We start from the raw sequence: 27,466 nt of genomic DNA, 5'->3' as shown, positions 1-27,466 counted from the left end.
TTCTGTCTTGAGGAAACCTCTGCACGACTTTGGTGTACAGTTAGTGACCCAATATTAACCTGAAAGCAGTTTCTGAACTGTAGTGAATAGGTTGGTAATTATGATCTGTTACACCATCTGTGTCTTCAAATTGCTCAGAAGCCCTGACGACATAGCTGTCTTTAACGGGATTTCCCACAGCTGGGATTTGGAGTTGTTCAGGGTGGGTTGTGACCACAGGGCATAAGCAGCAACCTAATTCAATAAAATTCCATTGGAATTTTTTATGGGTATTGTCAGGGGAGGAAGTGACATGTTTATCCCTAGGATTGGCAGGAAGACACCTGCTACTCTCTCCAAGGGAGCTGCGGTGGTCAACAACAGGACTATGGTGCCTAGGTCATGGATATAATGTTGGAACCAGCAAAAGAACCCCATCAGTTAGGGGAAAATGAACACAGTTCCTGATTCTTCTGCATCCCATGCTTAAGTGCACCGGGACAAAGCTAGGTTGAAAATGTGTCTGGTTATGTTTGGTCACAAATCAGCTCTCTTGTTCAAGTGAGTAATTTCCCTCTAGTTTAAGTTGAACAGATTCTGTAAATGTTTAGAGATAGAGGTGCTACATTGTAATGTTTCCTGTAACATAGTCTAATGGAGCAGTCATAGGTTAATTATTATTTTCTAGGACTCGGGAGTTGATCAAATTAAAATCTACTGAAAAAATACATCTTCTGTTTCTACTTCATTTGTCCCATTATTGTTCAGTAAATTTGCTGGCAATTGAAGTCCTATTGAGGAGCCAGGTTGTTTTTATTCCATTTGCTTCCAAACATAATGAGATTGCATGATAAAACTATTAGCCGGAATAAACTGTACGCTGCTGTCTGTTTGTTCCTTTTGCATACAACAAGACCTTGCAAATTATCAACTGGGAAGGATGAACAGAATGATTGTCATTCAACGTGAAATTTTTTAAGAGGACAAGACAGAATAGGAGAGGTAAAAGGATTAGAGAAAGAATTACAAACTTCAGACTCAGGCAGCTGAAGAATCTGCAACCAGTACTTGAGTTGGGTAAGGCTGAAGGTCATGATGTCAGAGTTACAGTTACAGAATGATATAAAATCCGATCTTAAAATGGAAAGCAGAGAGCTAACATATTTTTATTGTTTGAATGATGAGAGCTTTGATGATGTGGATGTTGGCCTGGGAGAGGACACTGACATTGGTTTGCATATCTTGCTGAATTTTACGGATGAAGTATGAGTGGTATTTCTCTGGTGCTTTGAGGTGCCTACCGCAGATTATTCATGTCTTTGATTCAGACAAGAGGAGGAGTTCACTAATGTTTAAAAGACAAGCAGGCACAGTAGTGTAGCGGTTAGCGTAACGCTTTACAGTGACAGCGACCCGGGTTCAATTCCGGCCGCTGTCTGTAAGGACTTTGTATGTTTCCCCTGTGTCTGTGTGGGTTTCCTCCGGGTGCTCCAGTTTCCTCCCACATTCCAAAGATATACAGGTTAGGAAGTTGTGGGCATGCTATGTTGGTGTCAGAAGCGTGGCGACACTTGCGGGCTGCCCCCAGAACACTCTACGCAAAAGATGCATTTCACTGTGTGTTTCCACGTACATGTGACTGATAAAGATACCTTTCTCTTATTTTAGTTTGGTGTCTTGATCTTCTGTAGCTCTTTTCCTTAAGTAGTAGGAGACTATGTTGGTGCACTGGTTTTGCATTTTGTTATCAATTGTTGGCTCTCATCGAAAGGTGACACATTAAGAAGTTATCCATGTTGCCCAGGGTTCAACAGTGGATCTTGATCGATGGGAAGGGGAAAGTATTGTGCGCTGGAGGCTGATTGTTAAACAATTTCTAGTTGTTTAGTGTAAGCCCTCTCCTCTGAAATGACTCAGTTATGCAGTCAACAATGGTTTGGAGCTCAGTGTACAAGGATCATGCATATACCATGAATTTGGAATGAGCTTGGTTCTGGAGTGGATCCCAGTTAGCCACAAATAAGATAAGATATCTTTATTAGTCACATAATTCTTAAGTTAGCTAGAATCAATACAGGTCAACAAGGACAATGGTTGAGCATTACTTTCATTGATACTGCTACCATCCTGCCCTGTACAATGGAAGTCTGTGCATGGCAGGATGGTATCAGTGCCAATGAAAATAATGCTCCATCCTTTGAATGGACTGAATCTCACCTGTAAAGAGGTACCAAAGATTGTTAGGCTCCAGGGTCTCCATGTCACCCCTGCGGCCAATCTTTTTGTGTCTGATTTTGTATCCAGTAATAAAGCCATTCTGCATATTGGATGGTGGTGGCAGCCAGCTGACCTTTATACTCTGGAAAACAAAAAGATTTCCAACCTTTAGTCATCAGCGTTGAATTAGATTTCATCTTAATTGAGTAACAGCCCATGTGAAACAGCTTAATCAACCTGTGTGCATGTTATAATAACATAGTCAACATTTCTACTTTAGTGACATTAATTAGGTCTTGAGTGAAAAATCTATTGACTCCCATCTATCTCCACCACTTCTTACATCTTACTGCAGTATGTCTATTTAAACTTGGCGGCAATGACAACATCATTCCCTCCATCACATTTTCCTAGACTCTGGTCACACCACCAACTTCCAGACAAACTGCTTTAATTTTTCAACCATTTACCATGTAATTGAATGAATCACACAACCCCTCTCAACTTTTACATTTAGACACTAAAGGTTAGGTCCAGGTTCACTTACAAATGAAATAGTAAGCAGAAACAGAGATGTCAGCAAGGGAGGAGCAATATAATAATCACATCTGAAATTTAAAGAAACCTAGTTGATTGTTGCAAAAACAAAGAATGCATCTTTAGTCTTACTACTTCTTTTCAAATCTTCTGGGATTTACTGTTTTTGAAGGAACAGATATAATAGTTACTTCTGTGGATTTCCTAACTAAAATGATCAGAAGAATGAAGAACCCAAGATGGGAAAGGGGAGAGTTGACATTTGCTGTATTAGATGGCTATTTTGTCTTTGGTGTCATTGGGCCATACAGCAAGGACCCCACTGAGTCCATGCTGCCCATCAAGCACCCATTTACATTTATCCTCTTTTATTCTTGCCACATTTCAATCAACTCCCGTACCCCCCTCCCAGATTCTACTACTCACACTAAGGGCAATTTACAGTGGTCAATTAATCTACCACCTTCACATCTTTGGGATATGGGGGGAAACCAGGACACCAAGGGGAAATCCATGTGGTCACCGGGAGAGGACACCAGAACTGTGAAGCAGCAGCTGCAGTAGCTGTGCCACTGTGTTGCCCCAGTACTGGACTAAATTTGAAAATAAGGGTCCTTGAGGATCTACACGAAAAGGGAGCCCATGTTGAAGATTTAGGACTACCATGTTGTTGCCCTATATCTGATTTCCTATGGGTATGGGAAAGATAGATTTTCCAGGATGATGTAAAGAGGATGGAAGTGGGTGAGGCTGCTTTCTGTCTCCACTTGATTTTTATTTCTATTGTCTTGAAGTGGCAGTGGATTAACTTCCAGGATAATTCTGGTGTAGGGGTTCAAGCAGAACATAGAATATAGAACAGTACAGCACAGGAACAGGCCCTTTGGCCCACAATGTCTGCATTGAAAATGATGCCGAATTAAACTAAATTTCTTTTGCCTGTACATAATCTATGTCCCTCTATTCCCTGCATATTCATGTGTCTCTCTAACAGCTTCTTAAATACCATAATCATATCTGCTTCCCCCATGGTAGCATAGTGGTTAGTATAATGCTTTACGGCGCCAGCGACCCGGGTTCAAATCCGGCCACTGTCTGTAAGGAGTTTGTATGTCCTTCCCGTGTCTGTGTGGGTTTCCTCCGGGTTCACCGGTTTCCTCCCACATTCCAAAGACGTACAGGTTAGGAAGTTGTGGGCATGCTATGTTGGCACTGGAAGCGTGGCGACACTTGCGGGCTGCCCCCCCAAAATCACTACGCAAAAGATGTATTTCACTGTGTGTTTCTATATATATGTGACTAATAAAGATCTTATCTTACTACCACTGGCAGCCCATTCCAGGCACCCACTACACTTGATGTAAAACTTTCCCCCTGTCACCTTAAAGCTATGTCCCCTCGTACTTAATATTTCTACTCTGGGAAAAGATTCTGACTGTCGACCTTACCTATGCCTCTTATAATTTTATAAACTTCTATCAGGTCTCCCCTCAGTCTCCGAGGCTCCAGAGAAAGCAACCCAAACCACCTCTCCTTATAACTCATACCCTCTAATCCAGGCAACATCCTGGTAAACCTCTTCTGCACCCTTTCCAAAGCCTCCAAATTCTTCCTGTACTGAACATCAAACTGAACACAATCTATGTATTGATAACTTTAACCTTGGAAGGAACAAACTATCAGTCACTGTGTGTATTCAAAAAGACAGCTTTGCTACTTACTGTCCAATCTATCCAATAAATGACATTGAGATAAAAGATCAGCCATCTTGATGGATTTTAATGGATGGTAGAGTACACTTGAAGGGCCAAATGGCCTAATACTGTTTTTTTTTTAAATTCATTCAAGGGATTTGGGCTCAGCAGGCTGAGCCAGCACTTAATTGCCCGTGTCTAGTTGCCCTTAAGAGGATGGTAGTGAGCTGCCTTCTTGAACCGCTGCTGTCCTTGAGATGTGGGTATACCCACAATGCTGTTAGGGAGAGAGTTCCAGGATTTTGACCCAGCTTTGGTGAAGGAATAGCAATATATTTCCAAGTCAGGATGGTGTGTGGCTTGGAGGGCAACTTCCAGGAGGTGATGTTCCCATGCTTTCACTGTCCTGGCCTTCCCAGCTGATAGAGGTCATGAGGTGCTGTCTAAGGAGGCTTGGTGAGTTGCTGCAGTGCATCCTGTAATACAAATTGCTGCTACTATGCATTCGTGGGGAAGTTAGTGAATGGTTGTGGATGGGGTGTCTATCAAGCAGTCTGTTATGTCCTGTATGGCATCAAACATGTTGAGTTTTGTTGAAGTTGTACTCATCCAGGCAAGTGGAGGGTATTCCATCAACTTCCTGATTTAAGCCTTGCAGATGGTGGACTAGCTCTGGGGAGTCAGGAGGTGAGTTTCCTTCTGACTCCCATTTCTATTTCTTAAGTTCTTGTACACTAACTCCCTGCCTATCACCCACCCCTGAACAAAGGTTAGTTCTATGAAAGTAATCAAAGAATACTTGGCGATTCTTGGATAACAGTTGGTTTTTCATTACTTTTTATGTAATTCTAAGGCTGAGAAGGTGAAAGGCATTAGCACTATGGAATACTTCCACTGGCAGGGAGGATTAATGGTTCATGTGTAGTGAAAAGCAACAGGTTCCCCATCAAAGTCTCTTGAATAAAACTTCAGAAAAATACTCCTTATTTGTATTCCTGTTTCCCATCAAAAGCCATTTCTATCAGCAAGATTTAGCATCTTGGAATAGTTGTGTTCATCAAGATTGCTGTAGAAATGAAAGGGATTGTTAATCAGTACAAGGTTAAAGGCAGCTTTCTCTTAAGAGCTCATTGATATTAACAACTGAACTAAGACATTCCCAGACACACCCCAGCACATCACAGAAACCAGCCTCTCCTCCATGGACTCAGTCTATACCTCTCGCTGCCTTGGTGAAGCAGCCAGCATAATCAAAGACCCCACCGACCCGGGGCATTCTCTCGTCTCCCCTCTCCCATCAGGCAGGAGCCTGAGGGCACATACCACCAGGCTCAAGGACAGCTTTAATCCCACTGTTATAAGACTATTGAATGGTTCTCTTATATGATAAGATAGACTCTTGGCCTCACAATCTACCTTATTATGACCTTGCACCTTATTGTCTACCTGCAATGCACTTCCCTGTAGCTGTGAGACTTTACTCTGTATTCTGTTATTGTTTTTACCCTGTACTACCTCAATGCACTGTGCAATGAATTGATCTGTATGAATGGTATGCAAGACAAGTTTTTCACTGTACCTCGGTACAAGTGACAATAATAAACCAATTCCAATACCAATACATTCATGGTTCTGTATTAAAAAGGACTTTTTACATGAATTACATGAAAATTACAATGTAGAAGGGTAACATTCAGTCCAGCCAGCCTGTGTTGCTGTTCATCCTCCTCATCAGCAGAAGTCTGAATCTCATCCGCCCACCCTGTTCCCAAATCCTTTTATTTCTTACAGCCTTAGAGCCATACAGCATGGAAACAGGCCCATTGGCCCAACTGCTCCATGCCGACCAAGGTGCCCCATCAAAGATGGTCCCGTTTGCCGGCTAGTCCTGCATTATAGCTTTGACAGATTGGCCTCCAATTCTTTGTTTCACCTGGTACTGCTCCTGACATCTCCTTCTGCGCTCCTCTTTGAACTGGGGTTGATCCCCTGGACTTCGCCAGCTCCATCTGTGATGTCGCTAGTCTAATCTGTGAGATAGCTCTCCCAATTTGGACACCAAGTCTCCTGATGTTTATGAGAAAGACTTTTCCAGGTTGGCTAGCTTTTTCTGGTTGGGAGCAAATTTACGGATTCCGAATGCAGTGCCTTGGTTGGTGCTGAATGGTCCATCTGTATTTACTTAACCGTTTCTGTTTCAAAATAACACTTGAGATAGAACTGAATGGCTGTCTCACCAATTCAAGGCCCAAAAGAGTTGGGCATATGCAGCACTGAACAGGCACACATGCAGGTGCAGCTTCAATGTGTTGATCTGGGGGATGGACACATGCAAATGGAGAGGGCATATACTTGCAGTTCTGGCAGAACCTACATACATAGGCTACATAGGACACAGCCCAGCGCATCACGGAAACCAGCTTCCCTTCCTTGGACTCTGTCTTTACCTCTCGCTGCCTTGGCGAAGCAGCCAGCATAATCAAAGACCCCACCCACCCGGGTCATTCTCTCTTCTCTCCTCTTCCATCAGGTAGAAGATACAGGAGCCTGAGGGCACATACCACCAGGCTTAAGGACAGCTTCTATCCCACTGTGATAAGACGATTGAACAGTTCCCTTATACAATGAGATGGACTATGACCTCACGATCTACCTTGTGACCTTGCACCTTATTGTCTACCTGCATTGCACTTTCTCTGTAGCTGTGACACTTTACTCTGTACTGTTAGTGTTTTTACCTGTACTACCTCAATGCACTCTGTACCAACTCAATGTAAGTGCACTGTGTAATGAATTGACCTGTACGATCAGTATGCAAGACAAGTTCTTCATTATACCTCAGTACAAGTGACAATAATAAACCAACACCAATACCAATAGGCAGATTTATAACTTATAAGCTCTGGGCATCCACATGTGCAGCGGTGGGGAGATACTTTGGAGGACATACTCTGGGAGCATACACACTCACTGGATAATTACCTTTATCATTTCTAACCTAGGCTCAAATACAGCGTGTCTCCCCAGAGATTTGCTAAATTAGTAAAGCAATGAAAAATATCCCAGCTATGTTTCCTTCACAAGAAAATTGCACTCCATCGTTCAACTCACCAAATCTGATCTAAGCATTTTTCTGAAGCCCTCTCAGACTGCAACATTAGTGCAGGGGTGAGTGAGGTAGGAGATGGGGAGAAGGTTTGAAGCAAGTTAAACAATAACATTGCCTTCCAGCATTTCCTGATCTTCACACTTGGAAATCTTCTTTCATTTCACAGAACCCTGAGGTTACACAACACAGAAACATGCCCTATAGCCCACCGAATCTCCGCTGACCAGCAAGCACCCATCTAGTCGGTTTTCTCCGGCTATGAGGTTAGAGACAAGTCCACTGCTACAGATTTCTCAGGCAACTGCAGTATCTTGCCCCTCATTCACTGTCCTGTTAGGGAGAAGTGTGACTGGGTTGTGGTAATGATCTAAGCAAATACATCTAGATATACTGCACCTGTCTGGCTGAGCAAAAGAAGATAAAAGCCATTATGTATTTTATGTTGCATGCACAGCATCTAAAAAATGAGATGTGGATTTCAGAATGAGAATAGAGCTCTTAGAAATTTAACCTTGGTCACATTGAAAATCAATGCAATTGAATTTTGGAAACAGAATGCAATGTGTCTATGCTACTATATCATGTACTCAGCACTTGTGACGAAGACATAATTTCTCCCTTGGTGTTTGAGTGGTTCGAATTTCTTTTCTTATATCCTATCACAATGGTTAATTTCACCTTCCCCTCACAGGATTCTTGCCAGTAGTTGAAACGAATCAGTCTGGGGATTGCAGTTAAAGCCAAACTCATTCCAGCAATCTTTCTATAACATTATTCCCTTTGACCACTTCAAACCAACACAAATAACAACTAACTGACTGAGAACTGCAATTTGCTGAATTCAGAAAATTCTCTGTGATTTCTGATACCCACACAAAGATGGAAACATTCTCTTGAGCACAACTCTAAAATGGCACAAATGAAGAGTCTCAGCACCAGCAGCAAGCCTGAGCCGAAGCAGTAACTAACTGCAACAGCTAACAGCTGTAATTATAGTCATTGAAGCATAGCTTCAATATATCAGAGACAATTACACAGATTGCAGGTAGCTATCGCTGATGAACCAGCCTTCCTTTGTCCTTTTGCTATTAAATACAGTCTACTTGCAAGATCAAATAATGATAGTCATTTTAAATGAACACGCTACGCTTTCAGCAAAATTTCTGTATTGGACCATTAGCGTTTCCATTCTAGATAGGAGAAGGGAAAAGACAAGTTGTTATTACAATATGGTCTGATTAATGTTACAGTGCAGAGCAATCTATTGAAAGACCACAAATAACTATCCTGATCTTTCATCTCTGCCCCATACACAATGAAGTACACTCTTCAGCCAAGAAGACTGGATAAAACAATCACATTTCAGGCACAAAATTGTTGTCTAATCATCCCATTCAGTTGTGAAAATCAAAAACAACTGCAGATGCTGAAAATCTAAACTAAACACAGAAAACGTTGGAAGTACTCAGCAGGTCAAGCCGCATCTGCGGGAAGAGAAACAGGGTCAGTTCTGGAGATGAAGGGTCTTTGACCTGAAGCATTAACTCTGTTTCTCTTCCCACAGATGTGGGCTGACCTGCTGAGTGTTTCTGACATTTACTGTTCATCCAATTGAGCAGGCAAGGCATGCAGGCTCATTTGTTGCAAGTGGACTGCCTGTCATTTTGATGGAGGTGGAAAATAAGCTGTCTTATGCACACATATGATAAGCAAAATGGACAGACTTTTTAGCGATTCGGGATTCTAGACAATTGGGAAGAAATTGAAGACATGTAGGATCCTGTGAAGGGGTTCTTTTGTCAAAATTTTGACCAGCTACATGAAAAGCTAAGATCTCAAGACCATTACACTAATGCATGCTATTTGTACTATACAGGGAACCATACAAGGAAAGCAGGTGAAGTTGTGGTCAGAAGAAAGGTTTATGTTTGTGTGCATCAGGACCTGCTTTAGGACAATAGGTGGCTGTACAGAAGGGACAGACTTTATCTGGTGCCTTACTAGTGAGGTTGGAGAGAGCTGCTGGTGTGAGTGTGAACCTGCACACTCAAGACCCAAAGATATTTACCTCAGATCATTACTGGTGAGGTGTTAGCAGTAAATATGGTTGAGAAAAGAGTAAGGTAAACAAAAGGAACAAAGGTATCCTGCTGAATGTGAATATACCAGGAACGCCGTAAAATCAAAGTTGAGTTTATTGTCATATGCACATGTACATGTATGCACAGGTGCAATGATAAACTTACTTGCAGCAGCATCACAGGCACATAGCATCAAATAAGCAGCATTCACAAGAAAGAACACAATTAGAACAAAAAAAAGTCCATTTTAGTGTAAAGTGATCACAGTGATCACAGTGGTCATAGTGTTGCTAAACTCTAGTGATTAGGGTTGTGCCAGTTGGTGCAAGAACCAAATGGTTGAAGGAATGTAACTGTTCCTGAACCTGGTGCTGTGGGACTTCAGGCTTCTGCACCTCCTGCCCAATGGTAGCTGCGAGAAGGTGGCATGGCCTGGATGGTGGGGATCTTTGATGATGGTTGTTGACTTCTTGAGGCAGCGTCTCCTGTAGATACTACCGATGGTGGGGAGGGATGTGCCTGTGATGCATTGGGCTGAGTTCATTACTCTCTGCAGCTTCTTATGTTCTTGCGTATTTGAATTGCCGTATCAGACCATGATGCAACCAGTCAGGACACTTTCAACAGTACATCTGTATAAGTTTGTTAGAGCATTTGGTGACCAGGCGAACCTCCTTAATCTCCTAAGAAAGATGCTGGTGAACTCTCCTTGTGATTGCATCTATGTGTACGGCCCAGGATAGGTCATTCGATATGTTAATGCCCGGGAATTTAAAGCTGCTGGCTCTCACCACTGCCGATCCCCCAATGTAGACTGGCGCATGTTCGGCCTCCTTCCCTTTCCTAAAGTCAACAATCAGCTCTTTAGTTTTACTGATGTTGAGTGAGAGGTTGTTGTAGCGGCACCACTCAACCAGGTGTCATATCTCGCTCTGATAAACTGACTCATCACCACCTTGCAATTTGCACATTTATATGCAAATGTAAAAGCATTCAAGCTAAAGTCAAGGTGTTAAAATTTTTAATCAAAATTAAAGATATTGCAGGCTTACTGAAATTGCATATAGCTGGGACAAGGGGAGAACCTGTGGTGGCCCGCACACGCGGGACTCGAACCGCCATCGGGAGCCGCGGGCAGACACGCGGTAGCGCGTTTGGAACTACCCGCTCAGGGCGGACCCTCCGGGGACAGTCGGACATCACGTCCGCCCCACGGGTCACAAGGGCCTATGGGATGGGAGATTTAAGCGCGCGATTTTGAATCAGTGGAGGGTTTTTGAGTTCAGCACTCTGCCTCTGTGTGTTCCTTTAGTAGCATGTTGCATGTGGCTACATTGGTGACCCCGACGTTCCAGACGGCATCTGGAGCCGGTGACTCAGCGACCAGCCATGAGTTCGAGCAACTTGCACAGCACGGTCTCTCTGAAGCTCCCGACTTTCTGGGCCACTCAGCCCCACGTTTGGTTCGAGCAGGCTGAGGCCCAGTTCAATATCAGAGATATTACAGCCGACACCACACGGTACTACTACGTGGTCAGCACGCTCGACCAGGACACGGCAGGCTGGATCATCGACTTCCTACGCCAGCCACCAACAGAGGACAGGTACACTAAGCTTAAGGCGCTCCTGATCCGTACCTTCGGACTCTCCCGCTGCGAACGGGCCGCGCAGCTCCTACACATGGACGGTCTGGGTGACCGCATGCCATCCGAGCTCATGAATGATATGCTGGCACTTATGGATGGCCATAAGCTGTGCCTTTTATTTGAACAGTTGTTCCTCGAGCAAATGCCAGAGGACATTCGCCTCCTCCTTACAAGTGAAGATTTCAGCAACACACGCAGGCTCGCGGCTAAAGCAGACATCCTTTGGCAGAGTAAGCAATGTGGAGCAGCCTCCATTGGCCTAGCCATGAGCGCGCACCCCAAAGCCCAGGCCCCGCAACCGAAGCCGTCGAGACCCACGGGGGAAAAAGACGAAAGTTCGGAACAATGGTGTTTCTATCACCAAAGATGGGGTTCAGGCGCACGCCGCTGTTGTCCACCATGCACTTTTCCGGGAAATGCCTGGGCCAGCCGTCGCTAATGGCTACGACGGCTGGCCACCGAGACAGCCTCCTGTACCTCTGGGACTGACACTCCAGGTGGCGCTTCCTGGTAGACACCGGGGCCAAAGTCAGCGTACCTCCCCCCTCGAACATGGACACTCGTAACGCGCTCCCATGCCCCGAACTAACTGCTGCAAATGGCACCAGTATTCGGACGTACGGCCCGCGAACTATCTCACTGCATTTCAGGTTCAGCCGTCTCACTTGGACTTTCACGTTGGCAGCGGTGTCACAGACACTACTAGGGGCAGATTTCCTACGAGCCAACTACCTCCTGGTCGACCTAAAAAGCCGGCGTTTGGTCCACGCCGAGACGTTCCAGACTTTCCAGCTCAGAGAAGCCCAGCTACCAGCCCTCCACCTGGATTCCGTGACCCTCTCGGGTAACGAATTCGCCAGGGTGTTGGCGGAATTCCCCTCCATAGTCACCCCGCAGTTCTCCACGGCCGACCCCAAGCACGGCGTGCAGCATCACATCCCCATGCAAGGACTGCTGCTGCATGCCTGAGCTCGCAGGCTCCCACCCAACAAGCTCCACCTCGCCAAGGAGGAGTTCCATAAGATGGAAGAGATGGGAATCATACGCCGCTCAGACAGCCCGTGGGTATCCCCGCTGCCCATGGTGCCCAAGTCCGCAGGAGGATGGAGGCCCTGTGGAGACTGCAGGAGGCTCAACGATGCCATAACCGCGACAGATACTCGGTACCCCGCATCCAGGACTTCACGGCGAACCTGCACAGAGTGACCATCTTCTCGAAAATCAACCTGGTCAGGGGATACCATCAGATCCCAGTGCACACCGACGACGTGCCCAAGGCAGCCCTCATCACCCCGTTTGGCTTGTTCGAATTCCTGAGGATGCCTTTCAGTCTCAAGAATGCAGCCCAAACTTTCCAAAGGCTCATGGACTCGATGGGACGTGGCCTGGATTTCATTTTCATTTACTTGGACAATATCCTGGTGGCCAGCAGTTTGCACCAAGAGCACGTGGCACATTTGCGCCAGCTCTGCCAATGCCTGAGCGACCACAGACCGGCAATCAATCCAGCAAAGTGCCAGTTCGAGCTAACAGAGATCGACTTCTTGGGCCACAGAGTCAACCGACATGGCGCAGTTCCCCTACCGGACAAGGTCCAGGCCATCTGCCAGTTCCCCAAGCCCGGCACGGTTAAGGGCCTGCAGGAGTTCGTAGGGATAGTCAACTTTTATCATCGGTTCATGCCGGCGGCGGCACACATCATGAGACCTTGTTCAGCCTGATGGCTGGCAAGGCCAAAGAAGTGGCATGGGACATGGAGTCCACGGAGGCGTTCGAGCAGGCCAAGGAGGTGCTGGCAAAGGCAGCCCTCTAGTGTACCCAAGAGTCGATGTACCCATGGCACTTGTCACAAACCAGGAACAAAAGAAACACACTGAGCATGATTCAGTGTTAAAAACTATTTTATTAATCACTACTTATGATAATACGTAAAATAAAAGTAAAAAATGTTAGTATGTTAGAATTCAAAAATGTTAAACCTTGAACGTTAACCCCAAACTAAACTCGTCGTGTGTGTGTGTGACAAAGTCCAAAACTCCCAGTTCCGGAATGGTTCTTAAAGTTCAGTTCCGCAAGCCATAAGGTGAAACATGAGCAAGGGCTTCTTCAACAACCACCATTGTCTGAAAATAAGATGTAGATGTAGAAAAACATAGAGAGAGTACATACGAAATCCAAATGTTCCACGATGGAACCCAAACGACACTTCAGTGTTTACTCGGTAGTGACTTCCTCACCCCGAAAAGCATCCGAACCGTGGTCGTCCACACACAAATACCTGTTTCCTTCTACAGGTCAGCAACAAAGTGAACTCCACCGGATTACTTCCAACTTCCATACATGGATTTCAGTGGCAAACACCGTTATTGTTTCTCATCCATCGATAGAGAAAACAAGCAGGCTGGTGTCTCTCTCCCTTCTCTCTCTCTCTCCTTCTTCTAACTTCTTCAACAACGTCATTACGTCCTTTATCTTCTATTGACGTAAGCACGCCCCACACACACATACACACACACTCTCTATCTTAAAGGGACTTTCACTGAGTCCGTAACACACTCACAGTCAACGCTTCTGACACGGCAGTCGGCGGAGTCCTGGAGCAGCTCGTCGAGGGCCAGTAGCGACCACTCGCTTTCTTCAGCTGGCACCTACAGCCATCAGAGGTGAAGTACAGTGCTTTTGACAGAGAATTGCTAGCGGTCTACCTGGCTGTCTGGAATTTCCAGTACTTCCTCGAGGGAAGGGAGTTCTCCGTGTATACGGACCACAAACGCCTCACTTTCGCATTGGCCAAGGTATCGGACCCATGGTCGGCTTGGCAGCAGAGGCACCTGTCCTTTATTTCAGAATTCACCACGGACGTCCGCCACATCGCAGGGAAGAACAACGTCATCGCCGACAAACTGTCTCGCCCCTGCCTCCACTCAGTGGGCATATCGTCCTCAGGAATAGACTACGCAGCGCTGGCGGAAGTGCAACAGTCGGACACCGAGATCCCGGCTTACCACACCGCCGTTTCGGGGCTCCAGTTGGAGGACGTCCCCATCGGCCCGGCAGCAGATCGACTCCTGTGCGACATGTCTACCGGCAAACCCCGACCCGTGGTACCAGCAGCATGGAGGCGCCAGGTGTTCGACACGCTGCACGACCCACCCATCCATCCAGGCGTCCATCAAGTTGGTGGCGGACAGATTCATCTGGCACGGTTTGCACAAACAGGTCGGACACTGGGCCAGGACATGCATACACTGCCAGACCGCCAAAGTCCAGTGGCACATGAAGGCTCCCCTCCAGCAGTTCTAGCCGACGTACAGGAGGTTCCAACACATCCACGTGTACATCGTTGGCCCCCTGCCAGTCTCCCGGAGTGCCAGGTGTATCTTTACCATGGTAGACAGGTTCACCAGATGGCCGGAAGCCGTACCGCTCGCAGACATGTCCACTGAGTCCCGCGCCAGGACGCTCATTGCAAACTGGATCGCCAGGTTTGGCCTCCCAACGGACATCACCTCCGACAGAGGGGCGCAGTTCACGTCTGGTTTGTGGACAGCACTGGCACAGCTCCTGGGCACCCAGCTGCATCACACCACAGCATACCATCCCCAGTCCAACAGTTTGGTAGAGCGATTCCACCAGCATCTCAAGTCGGCCTTGATGGCACGCCTCAGGGGCCCCAACTTGACAGATGAACTTCTCTGGTCCCTACTGGGCATTCGCACAGCCCCCAAGGAGGACCTGGGCACCTCTTTGGCGGAATTGGTCTACGGCGCCCCCCTGACAGTCCCGGGTGAGTTCATACCAGAGGCCCGAGGTTCGGAAGAAACTCCAGCAGTGGTGCTAATGAGGCTGCGGGACAAGGTAGGGACGCTGGCACCAGTCCCGACCTCCAGGCATGGTGCCACGCCATCCCTCACCCCTAAAGACCTCCGAGTCTGTGAGTATGTTTTTATTTGCAGAAGCATGCACAGGTCACCTCTACAGTGGCTGTATGAGGGACTCTTCAAGGTGATCCGGCACAACGGATCCACGTGTGTCGTGGAGGTGGGTGGCCGGGAAGAGACTTTTACAGTGGACCGCCTCAAACCGGCGCACTTGGACATTGAGCAACCAGTGAGGGTACCTGCACCGCGCCGGCGAGGCTGGCCACCCAGGCAAGCCACACAGACCGGGGGCTCCACTCTCTCAATGGACGTTTCTGGGGGGAGTGGTGCGGCAGCCCGCACACGTGGGACTCGAACCGCCATCGGGAGCCGCACGCAGACACGCGGTAGCGCGTTTGGAACTACCCGCTCGGGGCGGACCCTCCGGGGACAGTTGGACGTCACGTCCACCCCGCGGGTCGCAGGGGCCCATGGGATGGGAGATTTAAGCGCGGGATTTTGAATCAGTAAAGGGTTTTTGAGTTCAGCACTCTCTGCCTCCGTGTGTTCCTTTAGTAGCTACAAACCTAATATTACAGGCTATAAAATTATGAGAAGAGATATGGTTGAAGAAAGGGTGGAACAGTGTCCTTGTTAATTAAGGACATGGTTAAACTATATTAAGGGAAGTGACACTCAGGTGGAGTTTATCTGAGCTGAGTTTAAAAATAGTGAGCTATTGCTATATTGGGAATACATTGTGGAACTCTTGAGTAACCCAGAAAAAAAAACTGAGCAAGTATTTAATGGGAAATGCAGGAAAAGTTGCACTCGCAGTAGAATATTAACAACTGGATGTTTAACTAGACTATGAAAAACAGGAATGATACAAGAGTCTGTGACAAGAATGGGGTCAAGTCTTTGAATCCATTAAAGAGTGTTTCCCTAATTAGTATTTTGTTTATCCAGCCAGGAGGACTATCAAGAATGTAATGGACACAAGTGGCTCCATTCATATCTGATATTGAAATTTCTAACAATGAAGCTCCTAAATATAATTGCAGGAGTTTTGCAAAGGAGACGGACATACTGGTGTCTCTGTTTGTCATTATCCATGGGAAGTCCATGTCCCTATCCCTCATTGATAACAACGACTTAAGTGTATATGAAAGTAAAACAGACTTGACAACAGAGGAAAATGTTATCACCAATATCAACAGTCTGCCGGTTTACATCCTTTTACATCTGTTCTTTGCTTTCAGATTCATAACTACTTCTCTATCCTGGTGGGCACATTACATTTCATAGTGTAATGCCTGTGGTTTATTTTATTAGGATCTTAACCTAAGAACATAATAAATAGAAGGAGGAGTAGGACAGTGAGTCCCTCATGCCTGCTCTGTCGTTCAATAAGATCATGGCTGATTTTCATCTCAGTTCCTCCCTGCAGCAAGCCCAGATTCCTTGAAATCCAAAAGTCTAAAAAATCTTATAAAGATTGGTAGCTTATCATATAGCATTTTAAAGTCTATCTATACATCAGCCATTATACTTATTTTATTTAATCATTGTATATCTATATTCAAACTTCAGTCTATTGAAAATGTAATCCAGACAATGAGAACACCTAATGCTTATAATATAAATTACGTGAAAGATTGGCTGCAAACAAGGCACCTTACTTTCTCATGGAATTACTGCGACTAAAGGGTTTAGGAAAAAAGTATTGGTTTTCATTAACAAATATGGAATATTTGTTCAATGACTAAATGACTGCCACTAATTATATTGTACCCTTCATTTGAAGGAGAAATGGCGGATCACTGTCCATGTATTTTCCCTGCAATACCCTCTTCGTATTTTTACACTCAAGTACTACTGATTCTCTGAGGCATTTTCTAAAGAATGCAGTACACTTTCGAAGCTCAGTTTGCTGTGCATCAGATTTTCTATTATTGTAGTTCCATTTATAAAGAAAAGCCTGCATTTAGAGAACACTTTAATGAATTCAGGACATCCCAGTGTAGTTTACAGCAAATTAAGCACTTCTGATATCTGGCCAGTGTTGTAATGTAGCCTTTCTTTTGAGATAAATCAAAAAAGTTGAAGTCGGATGCTTGTCTTTGGTTTGTAGCCTTGAAGCCAATAGACCCTGTAATGGTTGAAAAGAAGTAACATGCCAAAGACATAATTTGGTAGATTAAGTGGCTACAGTAAGTCACACTTACTGTGTTGGTGAATGGTAGAATCTGATGGGAGTTGATGAGAATGTGGGAAGAATTAAAAATGGGATTAGTGTAGGATTAGTGTAAATGGGTGGTCGATGGTCTGAAGGGACTGCTTGCAGCCTTTCTATGCCTGGAATTTTTTGAGGATATAACTAATAAAGTGGATGAGGCCGAACCAGTGAATGTGATGTATTTGGACTTTCAGAGGACTTTTTCAGAGGACAAAGTCCCACGTGAGAGATTAGTGCGCAAAATTAAAGCATATATGATTGGGGGGGGGGGTGATATACTGAGATAGAAAGCTGTTTGGTAGACAGAAAACAAAGACTAGGAGTGGCAGGCGGTAACCAGTGGTACAACAGGGTTTAGTGCTTGGATTCATAATGTATATTGATGATTTGAGGAGTGGCAGGCGGTAACCAGTGGTACAACAGGGTTTAGTGCTTGGATTCATAATGTATATTGATGATTTGAGGAGTGGCAGGCGGTAACCAGTGGTACAACAGGGTTTAGTGCTTGGATTCATAATGTATATTGATGATTTGAATGAGGGAACTAATTTTAATATATCCAAGTTTGCAGACAACACAAAGCCAGAAGGGAGTGTGAGCTGTGAGGAAAATGCAGAGAGGCCCAATGTGACTTGGACGGGTTGAGTGCACTGCAAATCCATGGCAAATGCAGTGAATAAGTTTTGGTGGCAAATATGGTCAGATTATTATCTGAACAGTGAGAGAATGGAAAAGAAGGAGATGCAATGAGTTCATCAATTGATGAAAGTAAGCATATGGGTCCAATAGCAGGCTAAGAAGGCAAATTATATATTAAGTGTAGGAGCAGGGATATCTGATTGCAATTGAGTAGAGCCTTGGTGAAACCACAGTTTTGTTCTCCTTATTTGATGAAGGATTTTCTTGATAGGGAGAGAGTGCAATGAAAGATCAACATTCTGATGCTGGAACGGTAGGACTGACATATGAAGAGAGATTGGAAATTTTGGGCATAAATTCACTAGAGTTTAAAAGAATGAGAGGGACCTTTGCAGAAACTTAAAAAATTCTGACAGGAACGGACAGACAAGACGCAGGAATGAACTCCAGAACCGGGAGATCATAGTTTCAGGAAATTCGGTTACCCATTTAGGGCCAAGATAGGATGAAATTTCTTGACACAATGAGTTTTCAATCTGTTGCATCCTCTATCACAAAAAGCAGCTGAGGTCAAATCATGAAATATATTCAGGAAGGAGTTACATATAAGCTCAATGGATATGGGGAGAAAACAGGAAAAATGAAGTACTGAACGTGGATGATCAGCCACGATCACATTGAGTGGTAGAAGCAGGTTCAAAGGGCCAAATAACCTACTTCTACTCCTATTTTCTGTGTTTCTTTCTTTGTGGCTGATCCTGGGATGTTAATATCCTTCACAGAGGTCCTCCATCATCCTGACCTGCTCTGGTTTACATACAACATCAATTCCACATTAAGTACAGTTAATTATTAACATCATCTGAAGTAGCTCAGCAAGCCAGCCAGCTGGCTAAACCAGCTTTTAGAGTAAGGTTCTCATCAGTCAGGTTCAGTCAGGCTCAGTAAGGTCTGGCACTAGAAAACTGAGTGGCTGGAAAAAGGTTGGGAACTATGTGCACATCAGCAAATTTTAAGGGATAGCTGAAAAAGCTAGTGGTTTAGGAATCAGACAAGATTTGGCATCCATGAGTTAGCAATAGAATGGAGTAACCCCATGACCTTCAACTTGATGGCTGGCAAAGTGGAGTGGTGCTGTATATATGAGCAGAGCTATTCCAGTAAGCAATCCTGGGTACTTTCCCCCAGGTTAGATATATTATGACACATGTGTTAGCGGAATAGGATAGCAGATTCTTTCAAATGTCTTTCCAGGCCAGAATCCTCTGAACAAGTAAGATTACATGAGAAGCAGAAGGCACAAATTATCTCATTTCTCGGTATCAATATTCCGGGATTTTTCAGAGCATGGAATTGACTAGTGTGGCCGTACACTTAGACCTCCTATTGCCTTGGTAAATCAGGGTTCAAGAGTTCCTCAAGCAAGGTGAAGAGAATAGCAGAATTCACTGGGATTTAAATAGAACAACATATGATGGGAAAAGTATGATATTTTCCAACAGGACATACACATCACAGCAGGAACCATAAAACAAATCCATGAAGTAAATAACTGGAGGAATGACAATAAATATTTTCAGTTTGATCGGTAGGTGAGAGACTGAGTATAACCTTGCAGGAAAATGCCTTTCCATAGATATTGTAAACCAATAATCAGGTTGAATTCTCTCAGGGAAGTGGGAAGAAACAATTTTCAAATTAGAAGAATTATTCATGCTGAAGTCTTGTTGAACTCTGTGATAACGTGTGGCAGGAGAGGCACAAACAAGTTAATGAGTTGGTGTACTTCGATGACTTGGCACTCTGTCTTTTAGTGGCATTTTAGGACTCACTTGCCATAACTGGTAGAATAACTGCCCAGATTATGAAAAACACTAAATTAAATCTTTCCCAGCCTTTTAAATTTTTTTCTCTATCTTTCCTGTGGCTTACAGTAAACTTCCTCTGATGATCCTCTGGTATGACACCCAAGTAATCCAGGTGACACATGACTTCAAGCATCATAATTAGTTCTCATGCTGTAGTTAGATTCTGATTTTCATGTAGGGTTGTGACCAGGAACTCTAGAAGATAGGGAGTAGACTGATTGCTAACTGTTCTGAGATTAATTAAGTTGACACAGGACATGGATCAGTCTTAAGCTCCTTATGATCCATGTGACTGAGCACAGTTGTGGCAGATGGCTTATTTAACATCAGGTAGCTTAAAATCATCTCCATTTTCATTTTGTCTAGATTGAAAGCACAGTAAATCTGTGCATAGTTGTTTGCTAACTCAATTTCCAAGATAGGATGCATTAAAATCTAATTTTTCACATTTTTCAAATTAATTAAAGATAAGGCTTGGTTCCATTAGCAATCTCAACCTTATCATGGATCACAGAGCACTGTATATTAATCTTTCAAAAAGTGCAGAATTTTTCTTCTCATTCAAGTGTTCCTCTTTACTTTCTTGAAGGCATCATCTCCTTTTTGATATTTAGTTGTCAGGCAGTAGTTGCCCTTCAGCAGCTCACCTAAATGGTCATCATTCATATTGAACCTTGGCAGTGAGTGCTAGAAGCCAACTACTGTGTAGAGAACTATCACAGCCAAGTCCAATCCTGTGAAGACCAGCTGTAGGCAACAGCAGTTATAACATGCCTTTCTATAGCATCTTTAATGCAAAATCCACCCCGAGATGCACAGAAATGTTATTAAAAATGGCATGAATAGCTCAAAATTGTAATAGCATGATTTCAAGCCCAATTCCAGAATATCAGCTTATAACATTAGAGCAATGGATCAGTGTTACAGAGATAGAATGTTGCACTTTCAGGGCTGCCACTTGTGAGACAATAAGCCAAGGACCTGTTTATTCAGGTGGGCAGCAAAGTTCTTGTTTTTCTCCTGACAAAAGGATTATCTCAGCCAACACTTATCCTTCTGTAAATAAGAGCAAAAGAGTCTGGCTGTCATTTATTTCATGTAATGTTTATGAAGCTTTGACCGGTGCAAAGTTGCTACCATATTTTCCTATTCAATGGCAATGATTACACTTCAAAACTAATTCATTTCCTATCTGGTGCTTTGCAAAAATATGCAAGTCCTTGATGAATCCAAATGCCTCTCATGGGCTTGCCCCTCTCTGTTGACTTATTCTTCCTGTTGACCTGCTCTTCATGACTCCATACATCTTCAACAATGGCATAATTATTCCCTCTTGTTAAATCTGGTCTCTACTGCGTCATCACAGTCCACTCTTGCAGTAACACCCATGGGATTGAGTGAACTGATTTTGAATTAGTACAGGACACTGGTTAGGACCACACTGCGTGATGTGTTGGGGATCCCATTAAAAAGACAATGATCGAGATTGAAAGAGTTCAGTGAAGAACAATGCTAGGAATAAGACGTCAATGTTATGAAATGAGGCATGGAAAATGAATGCTGTCTTTACTGAAATAAAGGAAGTTTGGGGAAGCAAAACAAGCATTTTCAAAATTATGAAAGATTTTAATAAAGTAAGCAAGGTAGATGTTCTAAAATACGATATTTTGTAAAATGGAATTGTTCAGGTTTTTTATTCATTCATGGCTCTCAATGCAGCAGACAAGGCTGGTAATTAATGTCCATTTCTGACCACTAGGCTGTCTCACAGGATAAGTAGGAGTCAACCACATTGGTGAACCAGGAGAGCAAATTTCCTTCCCTGAATCCAATTGCTTCATTGTCATCATTACTGATATTAGTTTCTTTTTAATTCCAGATTTACTTAATTGAATTTAAATGTCAAAGTTGCCATGGTGCAATTTGAGGATGTCATTGGATGGAGAATGCATTGATTGATAATGTCACTGCCTTCCCCTCATTTGTCTGGAGGTGTGGAGTTGTGGGCAGGCAGCAGGTAAACCAATGTGAGGAGACAAAGCAGATTTGCCCATCCATACACAGCACTATCCTGATGACCCTGAAGTAATGAGAAACAGATCGTCAAGGACCACCATGATATCCCATGCTATTTTTCGTGTACAACTCAGCCTAATAAGAATAGCATGTTCTGCCTGAGATACACAGATCTCAGACAGATAATGCATTTGGTGTATTTTCAGTTCTTAGGATCAGTGATTATAAAGTCATAGAGTAATACAATACAGAATGAGGCCTTTCGGCTCAACTCAGCCATGCCAGCCAAGATGCTAGTCTCATTTGCCAGCATTTGTCCCATATCCCTCTAAATCTTTCCTATCCATGTACCCATTCAAATGTCTTTTAAATGTTGTTATTAAATGTTTACCAATGAAATTTTTTCTGCTCTAGCCCAAATTCCAATAACCCACATGAAATATTCTTGCTTGTTTTCTTTTTTTTAAACAAAATTACTATTGTATAGAGGTATTTTAAATAAACACTGTTGTACAATGGGATTTCAACTCATGAGACCTTGAAATGGAATTGCCTGATGATAACTTATTTCAGTTTTCATTTCGATTTTAGTTTATGTTTGTAAGCTCAGTTCCTCTGTATAAACTTACAATGTTCATTTTCATTCAATTTACACATTGAGTATGATACTATTGTTACAAAAGGAACAGATTCTAAATTGCAGATGTGATTCTCTTCCCTCCATCTCAGATATTTACAACACACGATGTACACATAAGGTTTATAGAATCATAGACGATCCTCCTCATCCCTCCCACGACCTATTTGTCCCACTGCCGTCTGGCAAGCAGTACCGGAGCATCCGGTCCAGAACTACCAGATTGCACAACAGTTTTATCCCCCAGGCTGTCAGGCTCCTGAATACCCTGGTAGATAAATGCTGCGTCAAAATCTCTGGTTTGCACAACGGCGTATAAGAACTTTGGCTGCTGCTGAACATGTTTATACAATGAGTACAACACACTGAGCTTGTATTTCTCTTGTCCAACTCGATTTTGCACTAACTCTGCACTAAATTTGTATTTTGTAATTACCGTTTTTTTGCACTATTTGTACTTGCACTATTTTTTTTATTTTTTGTATTTTGTTTGTGTTTATTGTATGTTTTCTGTTCTATGTATGTCCTTTGTTGTGTGAGTCTGGGAGAAACGACATTTTGTTCCGCCATGTGTTTTTATAGCATGGATGAATGACAATAAAGTAACTTGAGAACCCTTGATCCCATGACCCAGGACATCTAGCAGGGAAGAGCACTACACAGGGAGCACCCTGCCATAATGCACAAGCATCAGTGTGCACTTAATACTGAAAATATAATGAGAATGTTATCAAGGATTATTTAAACCTTCAACACTGCAAACAATTCAGTTCTTTGGATTGATGGGTGAATGACTCATGGATCCTTGGGGTCTTCTTGTTCACTGAATCTTTGCAGATAACAGAGAGTTGGATTAGATATCTAGTCTCGGCATGCTGTAATTTCAGAATGAATAAACATTTTCATAATTAATACCCACATAATCTTTATAAATTTGCTATAAGACCTCGTTACTAAGGACCCCCACCGTCCAGGCCATCAGGCAGGAGGTACAGGAACCTGAAGACCCACACCTCATGGTTCAACGACAGCTTCTTTCCCACTGCCATCAGGTCCTGAACTGACCTGAAAAACCTTAACACCACCTCGGACTATCTTTTTTTTCTCTCTCTCAACTTGCCCTAATATTGTTGTGCTTATTTTGTTTATTTTGTTATGTAAGTTATATATAACTTATGTTAATTTAAATTCATGTTAACTTATGTTTGTCATATTTGTAATGTAAAAATGTAGCTTTCTGCAAAAAGCTAATATCCATGGCATTTATACCCCGGGTATGTATTTATATTACAATGAACTTGAACTACTTCTCTTGAGATTCTTGCTTAGCCCTCTTTCTCTGAGCAACCATATTCAAAGTAATTTATTTGACAAAATGAAGTTGACAAAATTTATTTGACAAAATTTGACTCTGCTCAATGACATTGTTCACAAGGCCAAGGTGTACTTCACTTTAGCAGAAAATGAACTTTTCCCCCCTCCCTTATTGGCCCTGGGTCTCTATTGAGCAGTATTAGAGCCCCACAGATTGTCAGGAACTGGGTGCTGGGTCCTTTATTGTTCATCATACATATTAATGATTTGGAAGAGAATATAGATGGCATGATTAGCACGTTTGCAGAAGGCACCAAAACTGGTATAATGGACAATGAAGAAGGTTGTCCAAGGTTACAACAGGATCCAGATCAACTGGTGATATGGGTAAAGGAACAGAGAAATAAATGACTGCAGATGCAGGAATCTAGATGAAAAAAACAACAAGATGCTGGAGGAACTCAGCAGGCCAGGCAGCATCTGTGGAGAAAAGCAGACAGTCAATGTTTCAGGTTGTTTCATGGGTAAAGGAATGGCTGATGAAATTTAACTCCAGTGAGTGCAAAGTGATGTACTTTAAACCAGGCCAGGACCTACACAGTGAATGGCAGGGCTTTGAGGAGTGTTACCGAACAGTGAGAACTTGAGGTACAAGTACATAGTTCCCTAACAGTGATGACACAGGTAGGCAGAATAGTGAGGAAGGCAGATGGTATGCTTACCTTCATCATCTGATGCACTGAGTATAGAAATTCGGATGTCATGTTACAATTGTACAAATTGATGGTTGGGCCATACTTGGAGGATTGTGTGCATTTCTGGTTACCACACTATTGGAAGACAGTGATTAAACTAGGGAGGATGTAGAAATGATTCACAAGGATGTTGCCTGGACTGGAGGGCTTGAGTTATAAGGTTGGATTGGATTGGCTGGAACTGTTTTCCTTGGAACAAAGGAGGATGAGGGGTGACATTGCAGACGTTTATAAAATTATGTGAGGTATAGATATTTACAGTGTTTTGTCCAGTGTAGAGTAGTCTAAAACTAGATGGCATAAGTTTAAGGTGAGAAGGGAAAAATCTAAAGGGGATTTGAGAGGAAAGTTTTTCACACAGAAGGAGCCAGAGGAGGTGGTAGAGGCAGATATTATTACAATGGACAGGTACATGGAAAGGAAGGGTTTAGAAAGGGCCAAAGGCAGGCAAATGGGATTAGCGTAGAGAGACGTCCTGGGCAGCATAGATGAACTGGGCCGAAGGGCCTGTGTCCACGCTGTGTAACTGAATTTATAAGACATTGAGAGAAAAAGGATTAATTAGTAGCACTAATTCATGATTGCAAGAGAAACATAATAGAAGAAGTATTCATTCAATTCTGTCCCCCCACCCCCACTCTGTTTTCCTATGTATTTAAAAATATAGTGAAATTTAAAAAAACTAATGTCAGGATCATGTCAATTAACAGGACTGATGATCCAGGTGAGATGGCAAAGGCCAAATAGCCAAAAAGGTCCAAGAAACTGTTGGAAAGTATACCAGGGATGGAGAAATGGAGAGGATGTTCAGATTTTTACCACAAATAGTTTTCCATGGAAGACTAAAATTCAACCAACATTAAAGGAGTTTCAAGAAAGCAGATCAATATCCATACATCCCAGCAGAAGAATTATAACAATGGACCTGGAATGGCTAGGGTCTTTTGCACTGGAGGTGCAGAAGACTATGGACCTAATGTAAGTAAATGGGATTAATGTAGATAGGTATAATGGATGCATGGACATGATGGGCCAAAGATCCTGTTTCTGTGCTGTACAACCCTCCGTTTCTATCACTCTATGATTCTGTGAGTGGCCAGATCTGTGCTGAATAGATTTAAAAGAGCAGGGAAGAAGATGAGATTGATGAAGAAAGTATGTTAATTTAATACTTAGACTTGGATTTTCAAAGGCTGTTGCTTGTACAAGGAGTTAAGGAGTTTTATCACTTTGCAATGATAAGAAAAATAAGCTTGACATGGGAATTAAATTTATCCAGGTTCACTTATTATTCATTTTGGCATTTCTCTTGGACCAATGGTTAATAAATACCCATTCTGTATCTGGATAATAAAAAAAAACGGCTTCAGCAGATGTCATGAGGAAGGCCAATCCAGATAATAATGAAAGGTTGAAGAGGCACGGTATCAAAAAATTGGCATTGAGTAGTGAATTCTGCAAGCTAAATAGGAAACACTGTATTAAAAGCTGGTACTTCATTCAAATAAATATTACCAAGGAAATTAAGAAGATGAAAAGTGAAAAATGGCAGATTAAAGATGTTTAATAAATAAAACCAAATAAAATCTTATCTTTGAAGAGCCATGAGATGAGCAAGGAGAGGAATGCTCTGCCGTAAAGAAGCCAAAATCTCCCATGCCTCTTTAGGGCAATTTGATTGATTATAGTAATAAAGTTCCACATTGTAACCATGACAACCATTTAAAAACTCAAATTGGTGGTAATGTAGTAGTTGGTAACAAAATTGGCAGAAAAAGATTAGTAGAAAAACCTCTAATCTTTCACAGGATAACTTATTACTGTCTCATTTGAACTCAGATGTTAAAACAGCTATGTTGATAATATTTGAATGGAAGATAAATGTGTTTATTAACTCTTCCATTTTCAATTGTGCAATGAATCTTTTAAGAAATTATTTGCTATATAATAATGAGTTTTTCCTGGGTTCAACCTAATTTTTTTCAGCAGAATTCACCTAAAACTGGATAAACCAGAGCATTGAACTTTAAGCACAATTCTTGTACAGAGTAAGTTGAATTTTTCGAACCATCCCATTTTATGGTGTTTTAAGAAATGCTGTGTTGAAGCATGACTTCATCCACAACAACAGACTGAAAACCCTCTTGCAACTGTAACCCTAGTTGGGCCTTTGTGTGGGCTCCAATTTTAAACTGGTTCCAGGGTGTGAGGACACTAATTCATACTTCAAAAGTTTCTAAGTGTAATCCTTCATTAGTTTATCAATAAACATTTCTTTTTTTGTTAAATCAGTTTCATTCATTCAAATTCTGCTTACCTACAACTATTGGACTGGATACTCTTTTCTAAAAAATGATAAAGCATATTCAATTGCATTAGTAAATCCGTTTCAAGTAACCACTTTTAAAAATATTGAAGAGTTCACCCAAAGTAGAAACTATTTCCTTTCCTCATCCTTATGATTTCATGCAAGTATCCAGCTTTCCTAATACAGTAACAAATCCATAATACACCAAATATTATACCAGTAAACGTACTTGATTCCTGAAGATGCATTCCTTTGTTTCTAAAGTCAATGGACTATTTGGGACTGTATCACTCGCACAATGTTGAACCATCCTAACTTTTGTTTGAGGGAAGGGCAGTATTGATTTGCATGCCAAAGGAGATGTTACTGGAAACCTCACCATTGATAATTGGAATTAATGACTTGGATACAGCAATTCAATCCAAACAGGTTGCATTTCCAAGTGGTGTTGTATCTGAGCAAGCAGAGAATACAGGCCAGTGAGCCTTAAATCAATGGTGGGAAAGTTATTGGAAGGGATTCTTAGTGACAGGATTATTTTTTCATTTGGAAAGGCAAGGACTGATT

General features: G+C 42.9%; 1 protein-coding gene across 1 annotated transcript in view; it reads right to left on the bottom strand.

The window, feature by feature from the left end:
* Positions 1-27,466, bottom strand: part of dcc (DCC netrin 1 receptor) — a 703,166-nt gene that overhangs the window by 107,483 nt on the left and 568,217 nt on the right. Inside the window, exon 14 of the mRNA XM_052034012.1 lies at positions 2,197-2,338. Coding sequence (XP_051889972.1) covers positions 2,197-2,338 — 142 coding nt within the window. The remainder of the gene's footprint in view (positions 1-2,196; positions 2,339-27,466) is intronic.

The sequence above is a fragment of the Pristis pectinata genome, chromosome 2 (genome assembly GCF_009764475.1).
Source record: "Pristis pectinata isolate sPriPec2 chromosome 2, sPriPec2.1.pri, whole genome shotgun sequence".
Lineage (NCBI taxonomy): Eukaryota > Metazoa > Chordata > Chondrichthyes > Rhinopristiformes > Pristidae > Pristis > Pristis pectinata.
Note: the sequence above shows the minus strand (reverse complement) of the source record. Positions and strands in the feature narration are given on the sequence as shown.